The 22,500-nt window shown below is 48.0% G+C and overlaps 1 protein-coding gene across 1 annotated transcript in view; it reads right to left on the bottom strand.

The window, feature by feature from the left end:
* Positions 1–22,500, bottom strand: part of LOC139367876 (zinc finger MIZ domain-containing protein 1-like) — a 272,212-nt gene that overhangs the window by 28,465 nt on the left and 221,247 nt on the right. Inside the window, exons 5-9 of the mRNA XM_071106227.1 lie at positions 12,223–12,361; positions 8,894–9,008; positions 4,676–4,899; positions 1,085–1,289; positions 718–993 (exon numbers count right to left, since the gene is read on the bottom strand). Of these exons, the coding sequence (XP_070962328.1) occupies positions 718–993; positions 1,085–1,289; positions 4,676–4,899; positions 8,894–9,008; positions 12,223–12,361 (959 nt within the window). The remainder of the gene's footprint in view (positions 1–717; positions 994–1,084; positions 1,290–4,675; positions 4,900–8,893; positions 9,009–12,222; positions 12,362–22,500) is intronic.

The raw sequence follows: 22,500 nt of genomic DNA, 5'->3' as shown, positions 1-22,500 counted from the left end.
AGTTACCATCCCCATCCAATAGAAAGTTACCATCCAATAGGAAGTTACCATCCAATAGGAAGTTACCATCCAATAGGAAGTTACCATCCAATAGAAAGTTACCATCCAATAGGAACTGAATCATAGTAGATCATGTTTCATTTAACCAATAAGGCCCGAGGGGGTGTGGTATATGGCCAATATACCACAGCTAAAGGCTGTTCTTATGCCCAAGCAACACAGCCCTTAGCTGTGGTATATTGGTCCATATATCACAAACACCCAAAGTGCCTTATTGCTATTATAAACTGGTTACCAACGTAATTAGACCAGTAAAAATAATTGTTTCGTCATACCCATGGTATACGGTCTGATATACCACGGCTTTTCAGCCAATCAGGATCCAGGACTCGAACCACCCAGTTTATAATGGAAATGAGCTAACTTTGCCTTAGTTTAACATCAATCGAGGCTAGCCCAATAAACACAGATAAGTATATCAATATATACAGGGAGCCATAGTGCTCGTCATAATATAAAAATAATATCTGTCATTTAGCAGACACTATTATCCAAAGTGAGTTACGGTCACATGTGTATAAATGTTTTACATGTAGGTGGTCCCGGGAATTGAACTCACAATCCTGGCATTTCAAGCACCATGCTCAACCAACTGAGCTGTAGAGGAGTCATGGTAGTCGTCCACCCCCCCCCCCCCCCCCCCCCAGATTCACTCACCTCTCCAGGGTAGAGTCTCTTCACACCCTGCATGCCCATACCCTGAGGCCTGGATCCTGGGTATCCCTGCTGGGGTATTCTCTGGGCAACGTGGCCTCCAAAGGGCCGGGGATGGTTCATTCCCATGTGGGAGGAGACCATGTTGGAAGGGTTCATGCCCGGACCGGGGCCCATGTTCCCTGGGAGAGATGGAGGGCCCCTGGGACCCCCTGGCCCCTGGTTCATGAATTGGTTCTGGTAAGCCTGGCTGGGCCCCATCTGGAACGACGAAGTCATCTGGAAACGAAGGACAGGGACCAATACAATAGACAGCTGAAAGTGGGATTAATGTGAAGCTGGAGGTGTATGTATGGACGTTAAAGCATACCGGTCCATACTGGTTCATGTCCTTGTTTTGAGCGTCCTGCTGCATGGCGGAAACAGTTGCCGTGGCAGTGGCGGTAGCAGTGGCGGCTGCCGCGGCGACGGCTGCGGCGGCGGCGGCAGCAGCAGGTTGGGTGAAGTCGCTAGGGGGACGAGAGTGGGGGGGCATGCCCACGCCACCAGGACCAGAGATAGGACCTCCAGGGTAACTAGTAGACGGGGAAACAGAAGGTAGCGTCTGTCATGATGTCAATAACTGAGTAAATAGAGGGGAGGTGAGTGCAAAGTGATTGTGTTAGCCATGCTGCATAACACGATACATGGTTCTGCATACATACATTTGTTCTATGGGGCTCCCCCGCTACACGTGTTTCAGTATACAGCTGAGAGGTAACTTCAAACTTAACCTTCAGTTTTAAGTGATTTTGAAACCCAACAAATTTGAGATTGAAATGGGTGACAACGTGGACTGACTGTCCTCTCTCCACACCAACCAGAAAGCACATAAACCCCCCCCATACACTCACTGGGTTTCAACATGCCTGTGTACCAACCAGGCAGAACATAACCCCCCCATACACTCACTGGGTTTCAACATGCCTGTGTACCAACCAGGCAGAACATAACCCCCCCATACACTCACTGGGTTTCAACATGCCTGTGTACCAACCAGGCAGAACATAACCCCCCCATACACTCACTGGGTTTCAACATGCCTGTGTACCAACCAGGCAGAACATAACTCCCCCCATACACTCACTGGGTTTCAACATGCCTGTGTACCAACCAGGCAGAACATCCCCACTCTACACTCACTGGGTTTCAACATGCCTGTGTACCAACCAGGCAGAACATAACCCCCCCATACACTCACTGGGTTTCAACATGCCTGTGTACCAACCAGGCAGAACATAACCCCCCCATACACTCACTGGGTTTCAACATGCCTGTGTACCAACCAGGCAGAACATAACCCCCCCATACACTCACTGGGTTTCAACATGCCTGTGTACCAACCAGGCAGAACATAACCCCCCCATACACTCACTGGGTTTCAACATGCTTGTTCTATTCAATATTTCACAGACCCTCTACCTGTCTACCAGGTTAACTCTCCACTCTACCTGTCTACCAGGTTAACTCTCCACTCTACCTGTCTACCAGGTTAACTCTCCACTCTACCTGTCTACCAGGTTAACTCTCCACTCTACCTGTCTACCAGGTTAACTCTCCACTCTACCTGTCTACCAGGCTGACTCTCCACTCTACCTGTCTACCAGGTTAACTCTCCACTCTACCTGTCTACCAGGTTAACTCTCCACTCTACCTGTCTACCAGGCTGACTCTCTACTCTACCTGTCTACCAGGCTGACTCTCTACTCTACCTGTCTACCAGGTTAACTCTCCACTCTACCTGTCTACCAGAATGACTCTCCACTCTACCTGTCTACCAGGCTGACTCTCTACTCTACCTGTCTACCAGGTTAACTCTCCACTCTACCTGTCTACCAGGCTGACTCTCCACTCTACCGGTCTACCAGGTTAACTCTCCACGATACCACGCTACCAGGCTGACTCTCCACTCTACCTGTCTACCAGGCTGACTCTCTACTCTACCTGTCTACCAGGCTGACTCTCTACTCTCTACTCTACCTGTCTACCAGGCTGACTCTCCACTCTACCTGTCTACCAGGCTGACTCTCTACTCTACCTGTCTACCAGGTTAACTCTCTACTCTACCTGTCTACCAGGCTGACTCTCCACTCTACCGGTCTACCAGGTTAACTCTCCACGATACCACGCTACCAGGCTGACGCTCCACTCTACCTGTCTACCAGAATGACTCTCTACTCTACCTGTCTACCAGGCTGACTCTCTACTCTACCTGTCTACCAGGTTAACTCTCCACTCTACCACTCTACCAGGCTGACTCTCCACTCTACCTGTCTACCAGGCTGACTCTCTACTCTACCTGTCTACCAGGTTAACTCTCCACTCTACCACTCTACCAGGCTGACTCTCCACTCTACCAGTCTACCAGGTTAACTCTCCACTCTACCACTCTACCAGGCTGACTCTCCACTCTACCACTCTACCAGGCTGACTCTCCACTCTACCTTCTACCAGGCTGACTCTCCACTCTACCTGTCTACCAGGCTGACTCTCCACTCTACCACTCTACCAGGCTGACTCTCCACTCTACCTGTCTACCAGGCTGACTCTCCACTCTACCACTCTACCAGGCTGACTCTCAACTCTACCTGTCTACCAGGCTGACTCTCCACTCTACCGGTCTACCAGGCTGACTCTCCACTCTACCATTCTACCAGGCTGACTCTCCACTCTACCGGTCTACCAGGCTGACTCTCCACTCTCTACCAGGCTGACTCCCCACTCTACCTGTCTACCAGGCAGACTCCCCACTCTACCAGGCCGACTCCCCACTCTACCAGGCCGACTCTCCACTCTACCTGTCTACCAGGCCGACTCTCCACTCTACCTGTCTACCAGGCCGACTCTCCACTCTACAACTCTACCAGGCTAACTCTCCACTCTACCTGTCTACCAGGCTGACTCTCTACTCTACCTGTCTACCAGGCTGACTCTATATATATATATAGAAAATGGTACCATTTAGTACTCTCCCCGAAGCCTCCTCCTCCCCCGCGGCCCACACTCACTTCTCCCCGAAGCCTCCTCCTCCCCTGCTCCCCACACTCACTTCCCCCCGAAGCCTCCTCCTCCCCCGAGGCCCACACTCACTTCTCCCCGAAGCCTCCTCCTCAACTCGCTCCCCACACTCACTTCCCCCCGAAGCCTCCTCCTCCCCCGGGGCCCACACTCACTTCTCCCCGAAGCCTCCTCCTCCCCCGCTCCCCACACTCACTTCCCCCCGAAGCCTCCTCCTCTCCCGGGGCCCACACTCACATCTCCCCCCGAAGCCTCCTCCTCCCCCGAGGCCCACACCCTCTACCCCGAAGCCTCCTCCTCCTCCGCGGCCCACACTCTCTTCCCCCCGAAGCCTCCTCCTCCCCCGCGGCCCACACTCACTTCCCCCCGAAGCCTCCTCCTCCCCCGGGGCCCACACTCACTTCCCCCCGAAGCCTCCTCCTCCCCCGTGGCCCACACTCACTTCCCCCCGAAGCCTCCTCCTCCCCCGGGGCCAACACTCACTTCCCTCCGAAGCCTCCTCCTCCCCCGTGGCCCACACTCACTTCCCCCCCGAAGCCTCCTCCTCTCCCGGGGCCCACACTCACATCTCCCCCCGAAGCCTCCTCCTCCCCCGCGGCCCACACCCTCTACCCCGAAGCCTCCTCCTCCCCCGCGGCCCACACTCACTTCCCCCCGAAAGCCTCCTCCTCCTCCCCCGCGGCCCACACTCACTTCCCCCCGAAAGCCTCCTCCTCTCCCGGGGCCCACACTCACTTCCCCCCGAAGCCTCCTCCTCCCCCGGGGCCCACACTCACTTCCCCACGAAGCCTCCTCCTCCCCCGGGGCCCACACTCACTTCCCCCCGAAGCCTCCTCCTCCCCCGGGGCCCACACTCACTTCCCCCGAAGCCTCCTCCTCCTCCTCCCCGGCGGCCCACACTCACTTCCCCACGAAGCCTCCTCCTCCCCCGGGGTAGCCCTGGCGTCCGTACAGGTCCTGCTGCATATAAGCCTGGTTCTGCTGGCCCTTGTTGGGGAACTGCTGCTGCTGGCCTGGGTACTGGGGTGAGTTCATCCCTTGGTTGTTCCCAGACATACCCCCCTGACCCATGGGGTTACCGCCAGGGATCATGGGGTTACCACTGTTAGCCATGTGGTTTGCCAACACCTGGTGGGTAGACAGAAACAGATTTGGTTTGGTTTAATTTCAGTCTGTCATGATGTCTGTCAGGTAGTGACTGAGACCTGGGTGTCATGATGTCTGTCAGGGAGTGACTGAGACCTGGGTGTCATGATGTCTGTCAGGTAGTGACTGAGACCTGGGTGTCATGATGTCTGTCAGGGAGTGACTGAGACCTGGGTGTCATGATGTCTGTCAGGGAGTGACTGAGACCTGGGTGTCATGATGTCTGTCAGGGAGTGACTGAGATCTGGGTGTCATGATGTCTGTCAGGGAGTGACTGAGACCTGGGTGTCATGATGTCTGTCACTATTACTTCTACTACTACTACTGTAGTCACTACTACTACTACTACTATTACTACTGTAGTCACTACTACTACTACTACTACTACTACTACTACTACTATTACTACTGTAGTCACTACTACTACTACTACTACTACTACTACTACTACTACTAATACTACTGTAGTCACTACTACTACTAATACTACTGTAGTCACTAATAATAATACTACTGTAGTCACTACTACTACTACTAATACTACTGTAGTCACTACTACTACTATTACTACTGTAGTCACTACTACTACTATGACCCATGGGGTTACCGCCAGGGATCATGGGGTTACCACTGTTAGCCATGTGGTTTGCCAACACCTGGTGGGTAGACAGAAACAGATGTGTTTGGTTTAATTTCAGTCTGTCATGATGTCTGTCAGGTAGTGACTGAGACCTGGGTGTCATGATGTCTGTCAGGGAGTGACTGAGACCTGGGTGTCATGATGTCTGTCAGGTAGTGACTGAGACCTGGGTGTCATGATGTCTGTCAGGGAGTGACTGAGACCTGGGTGTCATGATGTCTGTCAGGGAGTGACTGAGATCTGGGTGTCATGATGTCTGTCAGGGAGTGACTGAGACCTGGGTGTCATGATGTCTGTCACTATTACTTCTACTACTACTACTGTAGTCACTACTACTACTACTACTACTACTACTGTAGTCACTACTTCTACTACTACTACTACTACTACTACTACTATTACTACTGTAGTCACTACTACTACTACTACTACTACTACTACTACTACTACTGTAGTCACTACTTCTACTACTACTACTACTACTACTGTAGTCACTACTTCTACTACTACTACTACTACTACTGTAGTCACTACTTCTACTACTACTACTACTACTATTACTACTGTAGTCACTACTACTACTACTACTACTACTACTAATACTACTGTAGTCACTACTACTACTACTACTACTGTAGTCACTACTACTACTAATACTCCTGTAGTCACTAATAATAATACTACTGTAGTCACTACTACTACTACTGTAGTCACTAATAATAATACTACTGTAGTCACTATTACTACTACAGTAGTCACTACTCCTACTACTACTACTACTATTACTACTGTAGTCACTACTACTACTACTACTACTAATACTACTGTAGTCACTACTACTACTACTACTACTATTACTACTACTAATACTACTGTAGTCACTACTACTACTACTACTAATACTACTGTAGTCACTACTACTACTATTACTACTGTAGTCACTACTACTACTATTACTACTGTAGTCACAACCACTACTAATACTACTGTAGTCACTACTACTAATACTACTGTAGTAACTACTACTACTACTACTGTAGTCACTACTACTACTACTAATACTACTGTAGTCACTACTACTACTATTACTACCGTAGTCACTACTACTACTAATACTACTGTAGTCACTACTACTAATACTACTGTAGTAACTACTACTACTACTACTGTAGGCACTACTACTACTACTAATACTACTGTAGTCACTACTACTAATACTACTGTAGTAACTACTACTACTACTACTGTAGGCACTACTACTACTACTAATACTACTGTAGTCACTACTACTACTAATACTACTGTAGTCACTACTACAACTAATGCAGTCACTACTACTACTACTACTGTAGTCATGTCACGTTCTGATCTTTATTTCCTGTGTTTTGTATTTATTTAGTATGGTCAGGGCGTGAGTTGGGTGGGCAGTCTATGTTTGTTTTTCTAGGTTTTGGGTATTGCTATGTTTCGGCCTAGTATGGTTCTCAATCAGAGGCAGGTGTCAGTAGTTGTCTCTGATTGAGAATCATATTTAGGTAGCCTGGGTTTCACTGTGTGTTTGTGGGTGATTGTTCCTGTCTTTGTGTTTTGCACCAGATAGGGCTGTTTTGAGTTCTCACGTTTATTGTTTTCGTTAGTTTATTCATGTCTGGCGTCTTAATTAAAGAAACATGAATAACCACCACGCTGCGTTTTGGTCCGCCTCTCCTTCACCACAAGAGAACCGTTACAAGTCACTACTACTACTAATACTACTGTAGTCACTACTACTACTACTAATAGTACTGTAGTCACTACTACTACTACTACTGTAGTCACTACTACTACTAATACTACAGTAGTCACTACTACGAATATTAACACTACAGTAGTCACTACTACTACTACTACTACTACTACTGTAGTCACTACTACTACTACTACTACTGTAGTCACTACTACGAATACTAACACTACAGTAGTCACTACTACGAATATTAACACTACAGTAGTCACTACTACTACTACTACTACTACTACTGTAGTCACTACTACTACTACCACTACTGTAGTCACTACTACTACTACTACTACTACTGTAGTCACTACTACTACTACTACAAATACTACTGTAGTCACTACTACTATTTCAACTACTACTAATACTACTGTAGTCACTACTACTACTACTACTGTAGTCACTACTACAAATACTAATACTACAGTAGTCACTACTACTACTACTACTACTACTACTACTACTAATACTACTGTAATCACTACTACTACTACTACTACTACTACTACTACTACTACTGTAGTCACTACTACTACTACTACTACTACTACTGTAGTCACTACTACTACTACTACTACTACTACTGTAGTCACTACTACTACTACTACTACTACTACTACTACTACTGTAGTCACTATTACTACTACAGTAGTCACTACTACTACTACTACTACTACTACTACTACTGTAGTCACTACTACTACTACTACAACTACTACTACTGTAGTCACTACTACTACTACTGTAGTCACTACTACTACTACTACTACGATTACTACTGTAGTCACTACTACTACTACTACTACAAATACTACTGTAGTCACTACTACTACTACTACAACTGTAGTCACTACTACTACTACTACTGTAGTCACTACTACTACTAATACTCCTGTAGTCACTCCTACGAATACTAACACTACTGTAGTCACTATTACTACTACAGTAGTCACTACTACTACTACTACTACTAATACTACTGTAGTCACTACTACTACCACTACTACTACTGCTACTACTACTGTAGTCACTACTACTACTAATACTACTGTAGTCACTCCTACGAACACTAACACTACTGTAGTCACTATTACTACTACAGTAGTCACTATTACTACTACTACTACTACTGTAGTAACTACTACTACCACTACTGATGTAGTCACTACTACCACTACTGATGTAGTCACTACTACTACTACTGATGTAGTCACTACTACTACTACTACTACTACTACTACTACAGTCACTACTACTACTACTACTACTACTACTACTACTACTACTACTACTGTAGTCACTACTACTACTACTATTCTAGATTTAGATAGGGATCAACACTGGTTAAAACAACGTAGAGTTACTCCTCTATTGGAGATGTTCCAGAGCATGCTGGGTAATCTCACCTGTCACTGCAAGGTTTTGGTGACACCCCAGAGCATGCTGGGTAATCTCACCTGACTCTACAAGGTGTTGGTGACACCCCAGAGCATGCTGGGTAATCTCACCTGACTCTGCAAGTTTTTGGCGACACCCCAGAGCATACTGGGTAATCTCACCTGACTCTGCGAGGTGTTGGCCACACCCCAGACGGTCGTTACCACGGAGAGAGAACCCGGCGGCTGGTTGGTGTTCTGTTGCCATGGTACTGAGTCGTAGGGAAAAGACCCATCACTGCAGACACACACACACAACACAGAGAGATAAAACAGATTTGTATTTATATATTAAAACATTTTTTGTACCAATAGCTACATCATTAAAAGCACAAACTTTAGTTTGACACAAGCCCCAATCCTCATCCACTGTACATAGAACACCCTGCAAAATCCTCCAGAGAGACACAGAACAAGATACAGATACAGAGACAGAGAGAGGGCGAGAGAGAGAGAGAGAGAGAGAGAAAGAGAGGGAAAGAGAGGGAGAGAGGGAGAGAGAGAGAGAGAGAGAGAGAGACAGAGAGAGAGAGAGACAGAGAGAGAGAGAGAGAGAGAGAAAGAAAGAAAGAGGGAGAGAGAAAGAAAGAGGGAGAGAGAAAGAGAGAGAGATAAGAGAGAGAGAAATAGGGAGATAGAGAGAGAGAAAGAGGGAGAGAGAGGGAGAGAAAGAGGGAGAGAGAGAGAGGGAGAGAGAGACAGAGAGAGACAGAGAGAGACAGAAAGAGGGAGAGAGAGAGAAAAAGAGGGAGAGAGAAAGAGGGAGAGAGAAAGAGGGAGAGAGAGAGAGAGAGAGAGGGAGAGAGAAAGAAAGAGAGGGAAAGAAAGAGGGAGAGAGAAAGAAAGAGCTGGTCCTGGTCCTGAGTTCACTAACCTGTTCTCCTAACACACTGAAGCCTCAGGACCAGAACATCCAATCAATCAGAATAAACCAAATTACAACACAGTCTAAACAAAACTATATTGCTTATTGGGAAACACAAACACAAAGCAAAATGCAGGGCTATCTGGCCTTAAATCCTACTATCTGACCATGGTTACTGATCAAAACCTTGACAAAGTACAGGCTCAGTGAGCACAGCCTTGCCATTGAGAAGGGTAGACACAGGAAAACCTGGCTCCCTGTAGAGGAGAGGCCGTGCAACCACTGCACCACAGCAGAACCTGGCTCCCTGTAGAGGAGAGGCTGTGCAACCACTGCACCACAGCAGAACCTGTCTCCCTGTAGAGGAAAGGCTGTACAACCACTGCACCACAGCAGAACCTGGCTCCCTGTAGAGGAGAGGCTGTGCAACCACTGCACCACAGCAGAACCTGGCTCCCTGTAGAGGAAAGGCTGTGCAACCACTGCACCACAGCAGAACCTGGCTCCCTGTAGAGGAAAGGCTGTGCAACCACTGCACCACAGCAGAACCTGGCTCCCTGTAGAGGAGAGGCTGTGCAACCACTGCACAACAGCAGAACCTGGCTCCCTGTAGAGGAGAGGCTGTGCAACCACTGCACCACAGCAGAACCTGGCTCCCTGTAGAGGAAAGGCTGTGCAACCACTGCACCACAGCAGAACCTGGCTCCCTGTAGAGGAGAGGCTGTGCAACCACTGCACCACAGCAGCACCTGGCTCCCTGTAGAGGAAAGGCTGTGCAACCACTGCACCACAGCAGAACCTGGCTCCCTGTAGAGGAAAGGCTGTGCAACCACTGCACCACAGCAGAACCTGGCTCCCTGTAGAGGAAAGGCTGTGCAACCACTGCACCACAGCAGAACCTGGCTCCCTGTAGAGGAAAGGCTGTGCAACCACTGTACAACAGCAGAACCTGGCTCCCTGTAGAGGAGAGGCTGTGTAACCACTGCACCACAGCAGCACCTGGCTCCCTGTAGAGGAGAGGCTGTGTAACCACTGTACAACAGCAGCACCTGGCTCCCTGTAGAGGAAAGGCTGTGTAACCACTGCACCACAGCAGAACCTGGCTCCCTGTAGAGGAGAGGCTGTGTAACCACTGCACCACAGCAGCACCTGGCTCCCTGTAGAGGAGAGGCTGTGTAACCACTGCACAACAGCAGAACCTGGCTCCCTGTAGAGGAGAGGCTGTGTAACCACTGTACAACAGCAGAACCTGGCTCCCTGTAGAGGAGAGGCTGTGTAACCACTGCACAACAGCAGAACCTGAGACAGAGCTGCATTTCCTGGCAAAATTTCCAATTCAGGAAATTAGGCGTATGTCTCAAGTCACTACTTCACAGGAACGTAAGCATTTAAAAAAAATCAAAATGTGATTTTTTGACAGAAATACTTCTGCAACATGTGAACTTTCATGTGCCTTAAAAAACAAACTTGTATCTTTAAATACGAATAAAATTGTTAAATTACGAGCCTAGTTGGTTAAGCCACAGAAGAAGTGAGCAACCTTCCCACTAGCCATGATTGGCTGAGATAATGAGTGGGCTGGACATGCCGAGAGAGGGGTTCGGATTGGTCTGCCATATAGAAAGGCTTCTGTCTATCTGAGCTGGTCAGTCTGTGTTGGTAATCCTGTCTACAAATGTGTTTGTGTGTGTGTGTGTCTGTGTCTGAGAGTGTGTGTGTGTCTCTGTGTGTGTGTGTGTGTGTGTGTGTGTGTGTGTGTGTGTGTGTGTGTGTGTGTGTGTGTGTGTGTGTGTGTGAGTGTCTGAGAGTGTGTGTGTACTGACCTGTGTGACAGGGTGGGCTTCATGGAGTGCATGGTGAGCTGCATAGGAACCTTCCCCTGGTGTGTCTACGTGTGTGTGTGTGTGTTTGTGTGTCTGTGAGAGTGTGTGTGTGTGTGGGTGTCTACCTGTGTGTGTGTGTGTGTGTGTGTGTGTGTGTGTGTGTGTGTGTGTGTGTCTACATGTGTGTGATTGTGGGTGTCTACCTGTGTGTGTGGGTGTCTACCTGTGTGTATGTGTGTGTGTGTCTACCTGTGTGTGTGGGTGTCTACCTGTGTGTGTGTGTGTGTGTGTGTGTGTCTCTACCTGTGTGGGTGTATGTCTCCGTGTGTGTGTGTTTGTGAGAGTGTGTGTGTGTGTGTATGTGTGTGTGTGTGTGTGTGTGTGTGTGTGTGTGTGTGTGTGTGTGTGTGTGTGTGTGTGTGTATGAGAGTGTGTGTGTACTGACCTGTGTGACAGGGTGGGCTTCATGGAGTGCATGGTGAGCTGCATAGGAACCTTCCCCTGGTGTGTCTATATGTGTGTGTGTGTGTCTACGTGTGTGTCTACCTGTGTGTGTGTGTGTCTACGTGTGTGTGTCTACCTGTGTGTGTGTGTGTCTACGTGTGTGTGTCTACCTGTGTGTGTGTGTGTCTACGTGTGTGTGTCTACCTGTGTGTGTGTGTGTGTCTACGTGTGTGTGTGTGTGTGTGTGTGTGTGTGTGTGTGTGTGTGTGTGTGTGTGTGTGTGTGTGTGTGTGTGTGTCTGAGAGTGTGTGTGTACTGACCTGTGTGACAGGGTGGGCTTCATGGAGTGCATGGTGAGCTGCATAGGAACCTTCCCCTGGGGTGGTTCGTTCTGTCTGTTCTTCTGATGACGGAGGAGGAGGAGACGACCCAGCTCCTCACACCAAGACGACAACAAGGCTGGAAGGAGGAGAGAGGAGAGGATAGAAGGATGAGGGGGAGGAGAGGAGGAAAGAGGAGAGAGATGAAATGGGATGAAGCGCAGAGAGGGATGAGAGGAGAGGAGAGAGGGGTGAGAGGACAGGAGAGATGAGAGGAGAGGAGAAGAGAGGAGAGAGGGATGAGAGTTGAGGAGAGAGGGATGAGAGTTGAGAGGGATGAGAGGGATGAGAGAAGGAGAGAGGAGATGATAGAAGGATGCGGGGGAGGAGAGGAGGAGAGAGGGATACGAGGAGAGGAGAGAGGGATAAGAGGAGAGAGGGATAAGAGTAGAGAGGGATGAGAGGAGGAGAGGGATGAGAGTAGAGAGGGATGAGAGGAGGAGAGGGATGAGAGGACAGGGGGATGAGTACACATTAGTCCTGACTGTTTAAAATCCACTTCTGTGAGGAGTGATATTAGCACAGATAGGATGCATCCCCAATGGCACGGTGTTCTCCTCTCCTCTAATCTCCTCTCCTCTCCTCTTTCTGATCTCTCCTCTCCTCTCCTCTCCTCTCCTCTCCTCTCCTCTCTCTGATCCCTTTCTCCACTCCTCTCCTCTCTCTGATCCCTCTCTCCTCTCCTCTCTCTGATCCCTCTCTCCTCTCCTCTATCTGATCCCTCTCTCCTCCCTCATCACTCTCCTTTCCTCATCTCATCCCTCTCCACTCATCCTTCTCCTCCGCAGCACATAGGGAATAGGGTGTGATTTGGGCAGTAAAACAGCCCTCCACAGCTAGACCTCCCACAGAGGTGTGAGAGAGAAAGGACAGATGGAAGAAAATCAACAATAAACACATTGAAATGTAATGGACCACCAGCTGACCAGTGCAGAACGTCCCACAAAGTGCATTAGTACAGGTGGGATCTCAAACCTCTCCTCTGAGACCTCCAGTTGATCCAGGAATGTGATCTATTCCAGAACCAGCACCTGATTCCACCTGTCAACTAATCATCAAGCCATTTACTAGGTGAATCGGGTGAGCCAGTTCAGGACTACAACAACATTGTGAAACATCTGGGAAGGGGGGGGGGGTCCACCAGGAATGTTTTGAAAACTACTGCTCCAGTACCAAACCAGCCAAATCAGTGTCACTTCTGTCCTTGTCCACTAGGGTTCAGTCTGGCCCTACAGATCCCTCAGATGGACGTAATCCCTTCCTCCAGATACCTACCTCCCTCCCTCCTTCCCCCTACCTCCCTCCCTCCTTCCCTCTACCTACCTACCTCCCTCCCTCCTTCCCCCTACCTCCCCTACCTCTCTATTTACCTCCTTCCCTCTACCTCCCTACCTCCCTACCTCTCTATTTACCTCAAATATTCCCTCCTTCCCTCTACCTCCCTACCTCCCTCCTTCCCTCTACCTACCTACCTCCCTCCCTCCCTCCTTCCCTCTACCTACCTACCTACCTACCTCCCTCCCTCCTTCCCTCTACCTACCTACCTCCCTCCCTCCTTCCCCCTACCTCCCTACCTACCTCACTGATTCCCTCCTTCCCTCTACCTCCCTACTTCCCTCCCTCCTTCCCTCTACCTACCTACCTCCCTCCCTCCCTCCTTCCCACTACCTCTCTATCTACCTCACTGATTCCCTCCTTCCCTCTACCTCCCTCCCTACCTCCCTCCTTCCCCCTCCCTCCCTCCCTCCTTCCCCCTACCCCCCTACCTCTCTATCTACCTCACTGATTCCCTCCTTCCCTCTACCTCCCTACCTCCCTCCCTCCTTCCCCCTACCTCTCTCCCTCCTTCCCCCCACCTCCCTAACCTCTCTATCTACCTCACTGATTCCTTCCTTCCCGATTACCTCCCTCTCTACCTCACTGATTCCCTGCTTCCCTCCCTCCTTACCTACTTCCCCACCTCCCTCCCTCCCTACCTCCTTCCTTCCCTCCCTACCTCCTTCCCTCCCTCCCTGCTTCCCTAGGCCATCATTGTAAATAAGAATTTGTTCTTAACTGACTTGCCCAGTTAAATAAAGGCTATTTAAAATAAACATCAGTGTGAGACTCAGTGACAGTAAACAGGGGTCAGGGGTCAGTAACATCAGTGTGAGACTCAGTGACAGTAAACAGGGGTCAGGGGTCAGTAACATCAGTGTGAGACTCAGTGACAGTAAACAGGGGTCAGGGGTCAATCACATCAGTATAATATAACACAAGCACACAGGGACTGACTGACTATTGTACTATGTCTGTGTGAGAGATAAGGGCAAGAGATGGAAAGACAAGAGGGAGAAGAGAAAGAGAGAGAAAGAGAGAGAGAGAGAGAATTCTGAAAGCTTCTAACCCCAAAAGTCAGCTCTCCTTTCATTTGAACACTGAGCAAACCAGCCTGGCTCTGTGTAAAGACACCAGCCTGGCTCTGTGTAAAAACACCAGCCTGGCTCTGTGTAAAGACACCAGCCTGGCTCTGTGTAAAGACACCAGCCTGGCTCTGTGTAAAGATGAGGGCTGGAATACAGAAGACACCAGCCTGGCTCTGTGTAAAGACACCAGCCTGGCTCTGTGTAAAGACACCAGCCTGGCTCTGTGTAAAGATGAGGGCTCTGTGTAAAGACACCAGCCTGGCTCTGTGTAAAGACACCAGCCTGGCTCTGTGTAAAGATGAGCCTGGCTCTGTGTAAAGACACTAGCCTGGCTCTGTGTAAAGACACCAGCCTGGCTCTGTGTAAAGACACCAGCCTGGCTCTGTGTAAAGACACCAGCCTGGCTCTGTGTAAAGACACCAGCCTGGCTCTGTGTAAAGACACCAGCCTGGCTCTAGCCTGGCTCTGTGTAAAAGACACCAGCCTGGCTCTGTGTAAAGACACCAGCCTGGCTCTGTGTAAAGATGAGGGCTGGAATACAGAAGACACCAGCCTGGCTCTGTGTAAAGACACCAGCCTGGCTCTGTGTAAAGACACCAGCCTGGCTCTGTGTAAAGATGAGGGCTCTGTGTAAAGACACCAGCCTGGCTCTGTGTAAAGACACCAGCCTGGCTCTGTGTAAAGATGAGGGCACCACCAGCCTGGCTCTGTGTAAAGACACCAGCCTGGCTCTGTGTAAAGACACCAGCCTGGCTCTGTGTAAAGACACCAGCCTGGCTCTGTGTAAAGATGAGGGCTCTGTGTACAAAGACACCAGCCTGGCTCTGTGTAAAGACACCAGCCTGGCTCTGTGTAAAGATGAGGGCTGGAATACAGAAGACACTAGCCTGGCTCTGTGTAAAGACACCAGCCTGGCTCTGTGTAAAGACACCAGCCTGGCTCTGTGTAAAGATGAGGTCTGGAATACAGAAGACACCAGCCTGGCTCTGTGTAAAGACACCAGCCTGGCTCTGTGTAAAGACACCAGCCTGGCTCTGTGTAAAGACACCAGCCTGGCTCTGTGTAAAGACACCAGCCTGGCTCTGTGTAAAGACACCAGCCTGGCTCTGTGTAAAGATGAGGGCTGGACAGAAGACACCAGCCTGGCTCTGTGTAAAGACACCAGCCTGGCTCTGTGTAAAGACACCAGCCTGGCTCTGTGTAAAGATGAGGGCTGGAATACAGAAGACACCAGCCTGGCTCTGTGTAAAGACACCAGCCTGGCTCTGTGTAAAGACACCAGCCTGGCTCTGTGTAAAGATGAGGGCTGGAATACAGAAGACACTAGCCTGGCTCTGTGTAAAGACACCAGCCTGGCTCTGTGTAAAGACAAAAGATGAGGGCACCACTAGCCTGGCTCTGTGTAAAGACACCAGCCTGGCTCTGTGTAAAGACACCAGCCTGGCTCTGTGTAAAGATGAGGGCTGGAATACAGAAGACACCAGCCTGGCTCTGTGTAAAGACACCAGCCTGGCTCTGTGTAAAGACACCAGCCTGGCTCTGTGTAAAGACACCAGCCTGGCTCTGTGTAAAGATGAGGGCTGGAATACAGAAGACACTAGCCTGGCTCTGTGTAAAGACACCAGCCTGGCTCTGTGTAAAGACACCAGCCTGGCTCTGTGTAAAGATGAGGGCTGGAATACAGAAGACACCAGCCTGGCTCTGTGTAAAGACACCAGCCTGGCTCTGTGTAAAGACACCAGCCTGGCTCTGTGTAAAGACACCAGCCTGGCTCTGTGTAAAGACACCAGCCTGGCTCTGTGTAAAGACACCAGCCTGGCTCTGTGTAAAGACACCAGCCTGGCTCTGTGTAAAGATGAGGGCTGGAATACAGAAGACATGTCCAGATGGTGCCAGCAGTCTCTCCCTCCCTCCCCTCCTGCCTCTCCTCCTCTCTCTCTCCCTCCCCTCCTGCCTCTCCTCCTCTCTCCATCTCCTCCCTCTCATTTAGAAGCCTCACAGGGCCCAGGCACAGAGGCAGCTGGGTTTTTCATCCCCTCCCTTCCTCCATACTCTGGCAAGGCAGGTGCCAGGAGACAGACTGCTCTGTTATTGCTGGCCTGGGTTAGAGCTGGGCTGGGTTAGGGCTGGCCTGCTTTAGGGCTGGGTTATGGCTGGCCTGGGTTAGGGCTGGCCTGGGTTAGGGCTGGCCTGGGATAGGGCTGGCCTGGGTTAGGGCTGGCCTGCTTTAGGGCTGGGTTATGGCTGGCCTGGGTTAGAGCTGGGCTGGGTAAGGGCTGGCCTGCTTTAGGGCTGGGTTATGGCTGGCCTGGGTTAGGGCTGGCCTGGGAAAGGGCTGGCCTGGGTTAGGGCTGGCCTGCTTTAGGGCTAGGTTATGGCTGGCCTGGGTTAGAGCTGGCCTGCTTTAGGGCTGGGTTATAGCTGACCTGGGTTAGGGCTGGCCTGGGTTAGGGCTGGCCTGGGATAGGGCTGGCCTGGGTTAGGGCTGGCTTGGGTTAGGGCTGGCCTGGGTTAGGGCTAGGCTGGGTTACACCTGGTCTGGTTTGGGGCTGGGGATTTAGGGTATTGTTAAGGTCAGGGATAGGGACAATCGGGCTTGGGCTAAACTGAGGCCGGGGTGAGGCTGGGTTAGGGCTGGGGAAGGGGGTGGTGGTGGTTGTGAGGCTGATGCTGGGGCTGTAACTAGGGAAAGGGTTGGGACTGGAGCTGTAACTAGGGAAACGGTTGGGACTGGGGTTGTAACTAGGGAAAGGGTTGGGACTGGGGTTGTAACTAGGGAAAGGGTAGGAGCTGGGGTTGTAACTAGGGAAAGGGTTGGGACTGGGGTTGTAACTAGGGAAAGGGTTGGGACTGTGGCTGTAACTAGGGAAAGGGTTGGGACTGGGGTTGTAACTAGGGAAAGGGTTGGGATTGGGGTTGTAACTAGGGAAAGGGTTGGGTGTGGGGTTGTAACTAGGGAAAAGGTTGGGACTGGGGTTGTAACTAGGGAAAGGGTTGGGACTGGGGTTGTAACTAGAGAAAGGGTTGGGACTGGGGTTGTAACTAGGGAAAGGGTTGGGACTGTGGCTGTAACTAGGGAAAGGGTTGGGACTGTGGCTGTAACTAGGGAAAGGGTTGGGACTGGGGTTGTAACTAGGGACAGAGTTGGGACTGGGGTTGTAACTAGGGAAATGGTTGGGACTGGGGCTGTAACTAGGGAAAGGGTTGGGACTGGGGTTGTAACTAGGGAAAGGGTTGGGACTGGGATTGTAACTAGGGAAAGGGTTGGGACTGGGGTTGTATCTAGGGAAAGGGTTGGGACTGGGGTTGTAACTAGGGAAAGGGTTGGGATTGGGGTTGTAACTAGGGAAAGGGTTGGGACTGGGGTTGTAACTAGGGAAAGGGTTGGGACTGGGGATGTAACTAGGGAAAGGGTTGGGACTGGGGCTGTAACTAGGGAAAGGGTTGGGACTGGGGCTGTAACTAGGGAAAGGGTTGGGACTGGGGTTGTAACTAGGGAAAGGGTTGGGACTGGGGATGTAACTAGGGAAAGGGTTGGGACTGGGGCTGTAACTAGGGAAAGGGTTGGGACTGGGGCTGTAACTAGGGAAAGGGTTGGAACTGGGGTTGTAACTAGGGAAAGGGTTGGGACTGTGGCTGTAACTAGGGAAAGGGTTGGGACTGGGGCTGTAACTAGGGAAAGGGTTGGGACTGGGGTTGTAACTAGGGAAAGGGTTGGGACTGGGGCTGTAACTAGGGAAAGGGTTGGGACTGGGGCTTTAACTAGGGAAAGGGTTGGGACTGGGAATGATCAAGCCTTCATCAAACCCTATCAGCTCTTTTTCAGGTGTCATTCACAACACAAGGTACAAGAGGAGAGATTGAAGACCTAAACGGAGGGGTGAAACAAAGGCAGAACAGCGGTAAGGCTGGACAGTGTATTTAGCTAGCGCTGTTGAAACAAAGGAGAGGGGTACAACTGTGATGGAGCCATCAATTTGAGGACCTGGCTGCCATTGAACATGGCTAGCCAGGCTAACTCACCTCTACCATTATTATGTTACAACAAGAGGCTAACCAGGCTAACTCACCTCTACCAGTATTCTGTTACAACAAGAGGCTAACCAGGCTAACTCACCTCTACCATTATTCTGTTACAACAAGAGGCTAACCAGGCTAACTCACCTCTACCAGTATTCTGTTACAACAAGAGGCTAACCAGGCTAACTCACCTCTACCATTATTCTGTTACAACAAGAGGCTAACCAGGCTAACTCACCTCTACCAGTATTCTGTTACAACAAGAGGCTAACCAGGCTAACTCACCTCTACCATTATTCTGTTACAACAAGAGGCTAACCAGGCTAACTCACCTCTACCATTATTTTGTTACAACAAGAGGCTAACCAGGCTAACTCACCTCTACCAGTATTCTGTTACAACAAGAGACTAACCAGGCTAACTCACCTCTACCATTATTCTGTAACAACAAGAGGCTAACCAGGCTAACTCACCTCTATTACTACTAGTATTGATGTTGATCCCATGTCTACTACTACTACTAGTATTGATGTTGATCCCATGTCTACTACTACTACTAGTATTGATGTTGATCCCATGTCTACTACTACTACTAGTATTGATGTTGATCCCATGTCTACTACTACTACTAGTATTGATGGTGATCCCATGTCTACTACTACTAATATTGATGTTGATCCCATGTCTACTACTACTACTAGTATTGATGTTGATCCCATGTCTACTACTACTAGTATTGATGTTGATCCCATGTCTACTACTACTAGTATTGACGTTGATCCCATGTCTACTACTACTACTAGTATTGACGTTGATCCCATGTCTACTACTACTACTAGTATTGATGTTGATCCCATGTCTACTACTACTAGTATACTAGTATTGATGTTGATAACCACCTCTATGAGGCTAACCAGGCTAACTCACTACTACTAGTATTGATGTTGATCCCATGTCTACTACTACTAGTATTGATGTTGATCCCATGTCTACTACTACTACTAGTATTGATGTTGATCCCATGTCTACTACTACTAGTATTGATGTTGATCCCATGTCCACTACTACTACTAGTATTGATGTTGATCCCATGTCTACTACTACTAGTATTGTCTACTACTACTACTAGTATTGATGTTGATCCCATGTCTACTACTACTAGTATTGATGTTGATCCCATGTCTACTACTACTAGTATTGATGTTGATCCCATGTCTACTACTACTACTAGTATTGATGTTGATCCTATGTCTACTCCTACTACTACTAGTATTGATGTTGATCCCATGTCTACTACTACTACTAGTATTGACTGTTGATCCCATGTCTACTACTACTACTACTACTACTACTAGTATTGATGTTGATCCCATGTCTACTACTACTACTACTAGTATTGATGTTGATCCCATGTCTACTACTACTACTAGTATTGATGTTGATCTACTACTACTACTAGTATTAAAGATGTTGATCCCATGTCCACTACTACTACTAGTATTGATGTTGATCCCATGTCTACTACTACTACTAGTATTGATGTTGATCCCATGTCCACTACTACTACTAGTATTGATGTTGATCCCATGTCTACTACTACTAGTATTGATGTTGATCCCATGTCTACTACTACTACTAGTATATTGATGTTGATCCCATGTCTACTACTACTAGTATTGATGTTGATCCCATGTCTACTACTACTAGTATTGATGTTGATCCCATAGTATTGATGTTGATCCCATGTGTTGATCCCATACTACTACTACTACTAGTATTGATGTTGATCCCATGTCTACTACTACTACTAGTATTGATGTTGATCCCATGTCTACTACTACTACTAGTATTGATGTTGATCCCATGTCTACTACTACTACTAGTCCCATGTCTACTACTACTACTAGTATTGATGTTGATCCCATGTCTACTACTACTAGTATTGATGTTGATCCCATGTCTACTACTACTACTACTACCCATGTCTACTACTACTAGTATTGATGTTGATCCCATGTCTACTACTACTACTAGTATTGATGTTGATCCCATGTGTTGATCCCATGTCTACTACTACTACTAGTATTGATGTTGATCCCATGTCTACTACTACTAGTATTGATGTTGATCCCATGTCTACTACTACTAGTATTGATGTTGATCCCATGTCTACTACTACTAGTATTGATGTTGATCCCATGTCCACTAATACTAGTATTGATGTTGATCCCATGTCCACTACTACTACTACTACTAGTATTGATGTTGATCCCATGTCTACTACTACTACTACTAGTAGTATTGATGTTGATCCCATGTCTACTACTACTAGTATTGATGTTGATCCCATGTCTACTACTACTAGTATTGATGTTGATCCCATGTCTACTACTACTAGTATTGATGTTGATCCCATGTCTACTACTACTACTAGTATTGATGTTGATCCCATGTCTACTACTACAAGTACTACTACTACTAGTATTGATGTTGATCCCATGTCTACTACTGTCTACTACTACTACTAGTATTGATGTTGATCCCATGTCTACTACTACTAGTATTGATGTTGATCCCATGTCTACTACTACTAGTATTGATGTTGATCCCATGTCTACTACTACTAGTATTGATGTTGATCCCATGTCTACTACTACTACTAGTATTGATGTTGATCCCATGTCTACTACTACTAGTATTGATGTTGATCCCATGTCTACTACTACTACTAGTATTGATGTTGATCCCATGTCTACTACTACTACTAGTATTGATGTTGATCCCATGTCTACTACTACTAGTATTGATGTTGATCCCATGTCTACTACTACTACTAGTATTGATGTTGATCCCATGTCTACTACTACTACTAGTATTGATGTTGATCCCATGTCTACTACTACTAGTATTGATGTTGATCCCATGTCTACTACTACTAGTATTGATGTTGATCCCATGTCTACTACTACTACTAGTATTGATGTTGATCCCATGTCTACTACTACTACTAGTATTGATGTTGATCCCATGTCTACTACTACTAGTATTGATGTTGATCCCATGTCTACTACTACTACTACTAGTATTGATGTTGATCCCATGTCTACTACTACTAGTATTGATGTTGATCCCATGTCTACTACTACTACTAGTATTGATGTTGATCCCATGTCTACTACTACTAGTATTGATGTTGATCCCATGTCCACTAATACTACTAGTATTGATGTTGATCCCATGTCCACTACTACTACTAGTGTTGATGTTGACCCCATGTCCACTACTACTAGTATTGATGTTGATCCCATGTCTACTACTACTACTAGTATTGATGTTGATCCCATGTCTACTACTACTAGTATTGATGTTGAACCCATGTCTACTACTACTAGTATTGATGTTGATCCCATGTCTACTACTACTAGTATTGATGTTGATCCCATATCTACTACTACTACTAGTATTGATGTTGATCCCATGTCCACTACTACTAATATTGATGTTGATCCCATGTCTACTACTACTACTAGTATTGATGTTGATCCCATGTCTACTACTACTACTAGTATTGATGTTGATCCCATGTCTACTACTACTACTAGTATTGATGTTGATCCCATGTCTACTACTACTACTAGTATTGATGTTGATCCCATGTCTACTACTACTACTAGTATTGATGTTGATCCCATGTCCACTACTACTACTAGTATTGATGTTGATCCCATGTCTACTACTACTAGTATTGATGTTGATCCCATGTCTACTACTACTACTAGTACTGATGTTGATC

Source organism: Oncorhynchus clarkii, chromosome 16, assembly GCF_045791955.1.
Source record: "Oncorhynchus clarkii lewisi isolate Uvic-CL-2024 chromosome 16, UVic_Ocla_1.0, whole genome shotgun sequence".
Taxonomy (NCBI): domain Eukaryota; kingdom Metazoa; phylum Chordata; class Actinopteri; order Salmoniformes; family Salmonidae; genus Oncorhynchus; species Oncorhynchus clarkii.
This window is presented reverse-complemented; position numbering and strand designations above follow the sequence as displayed.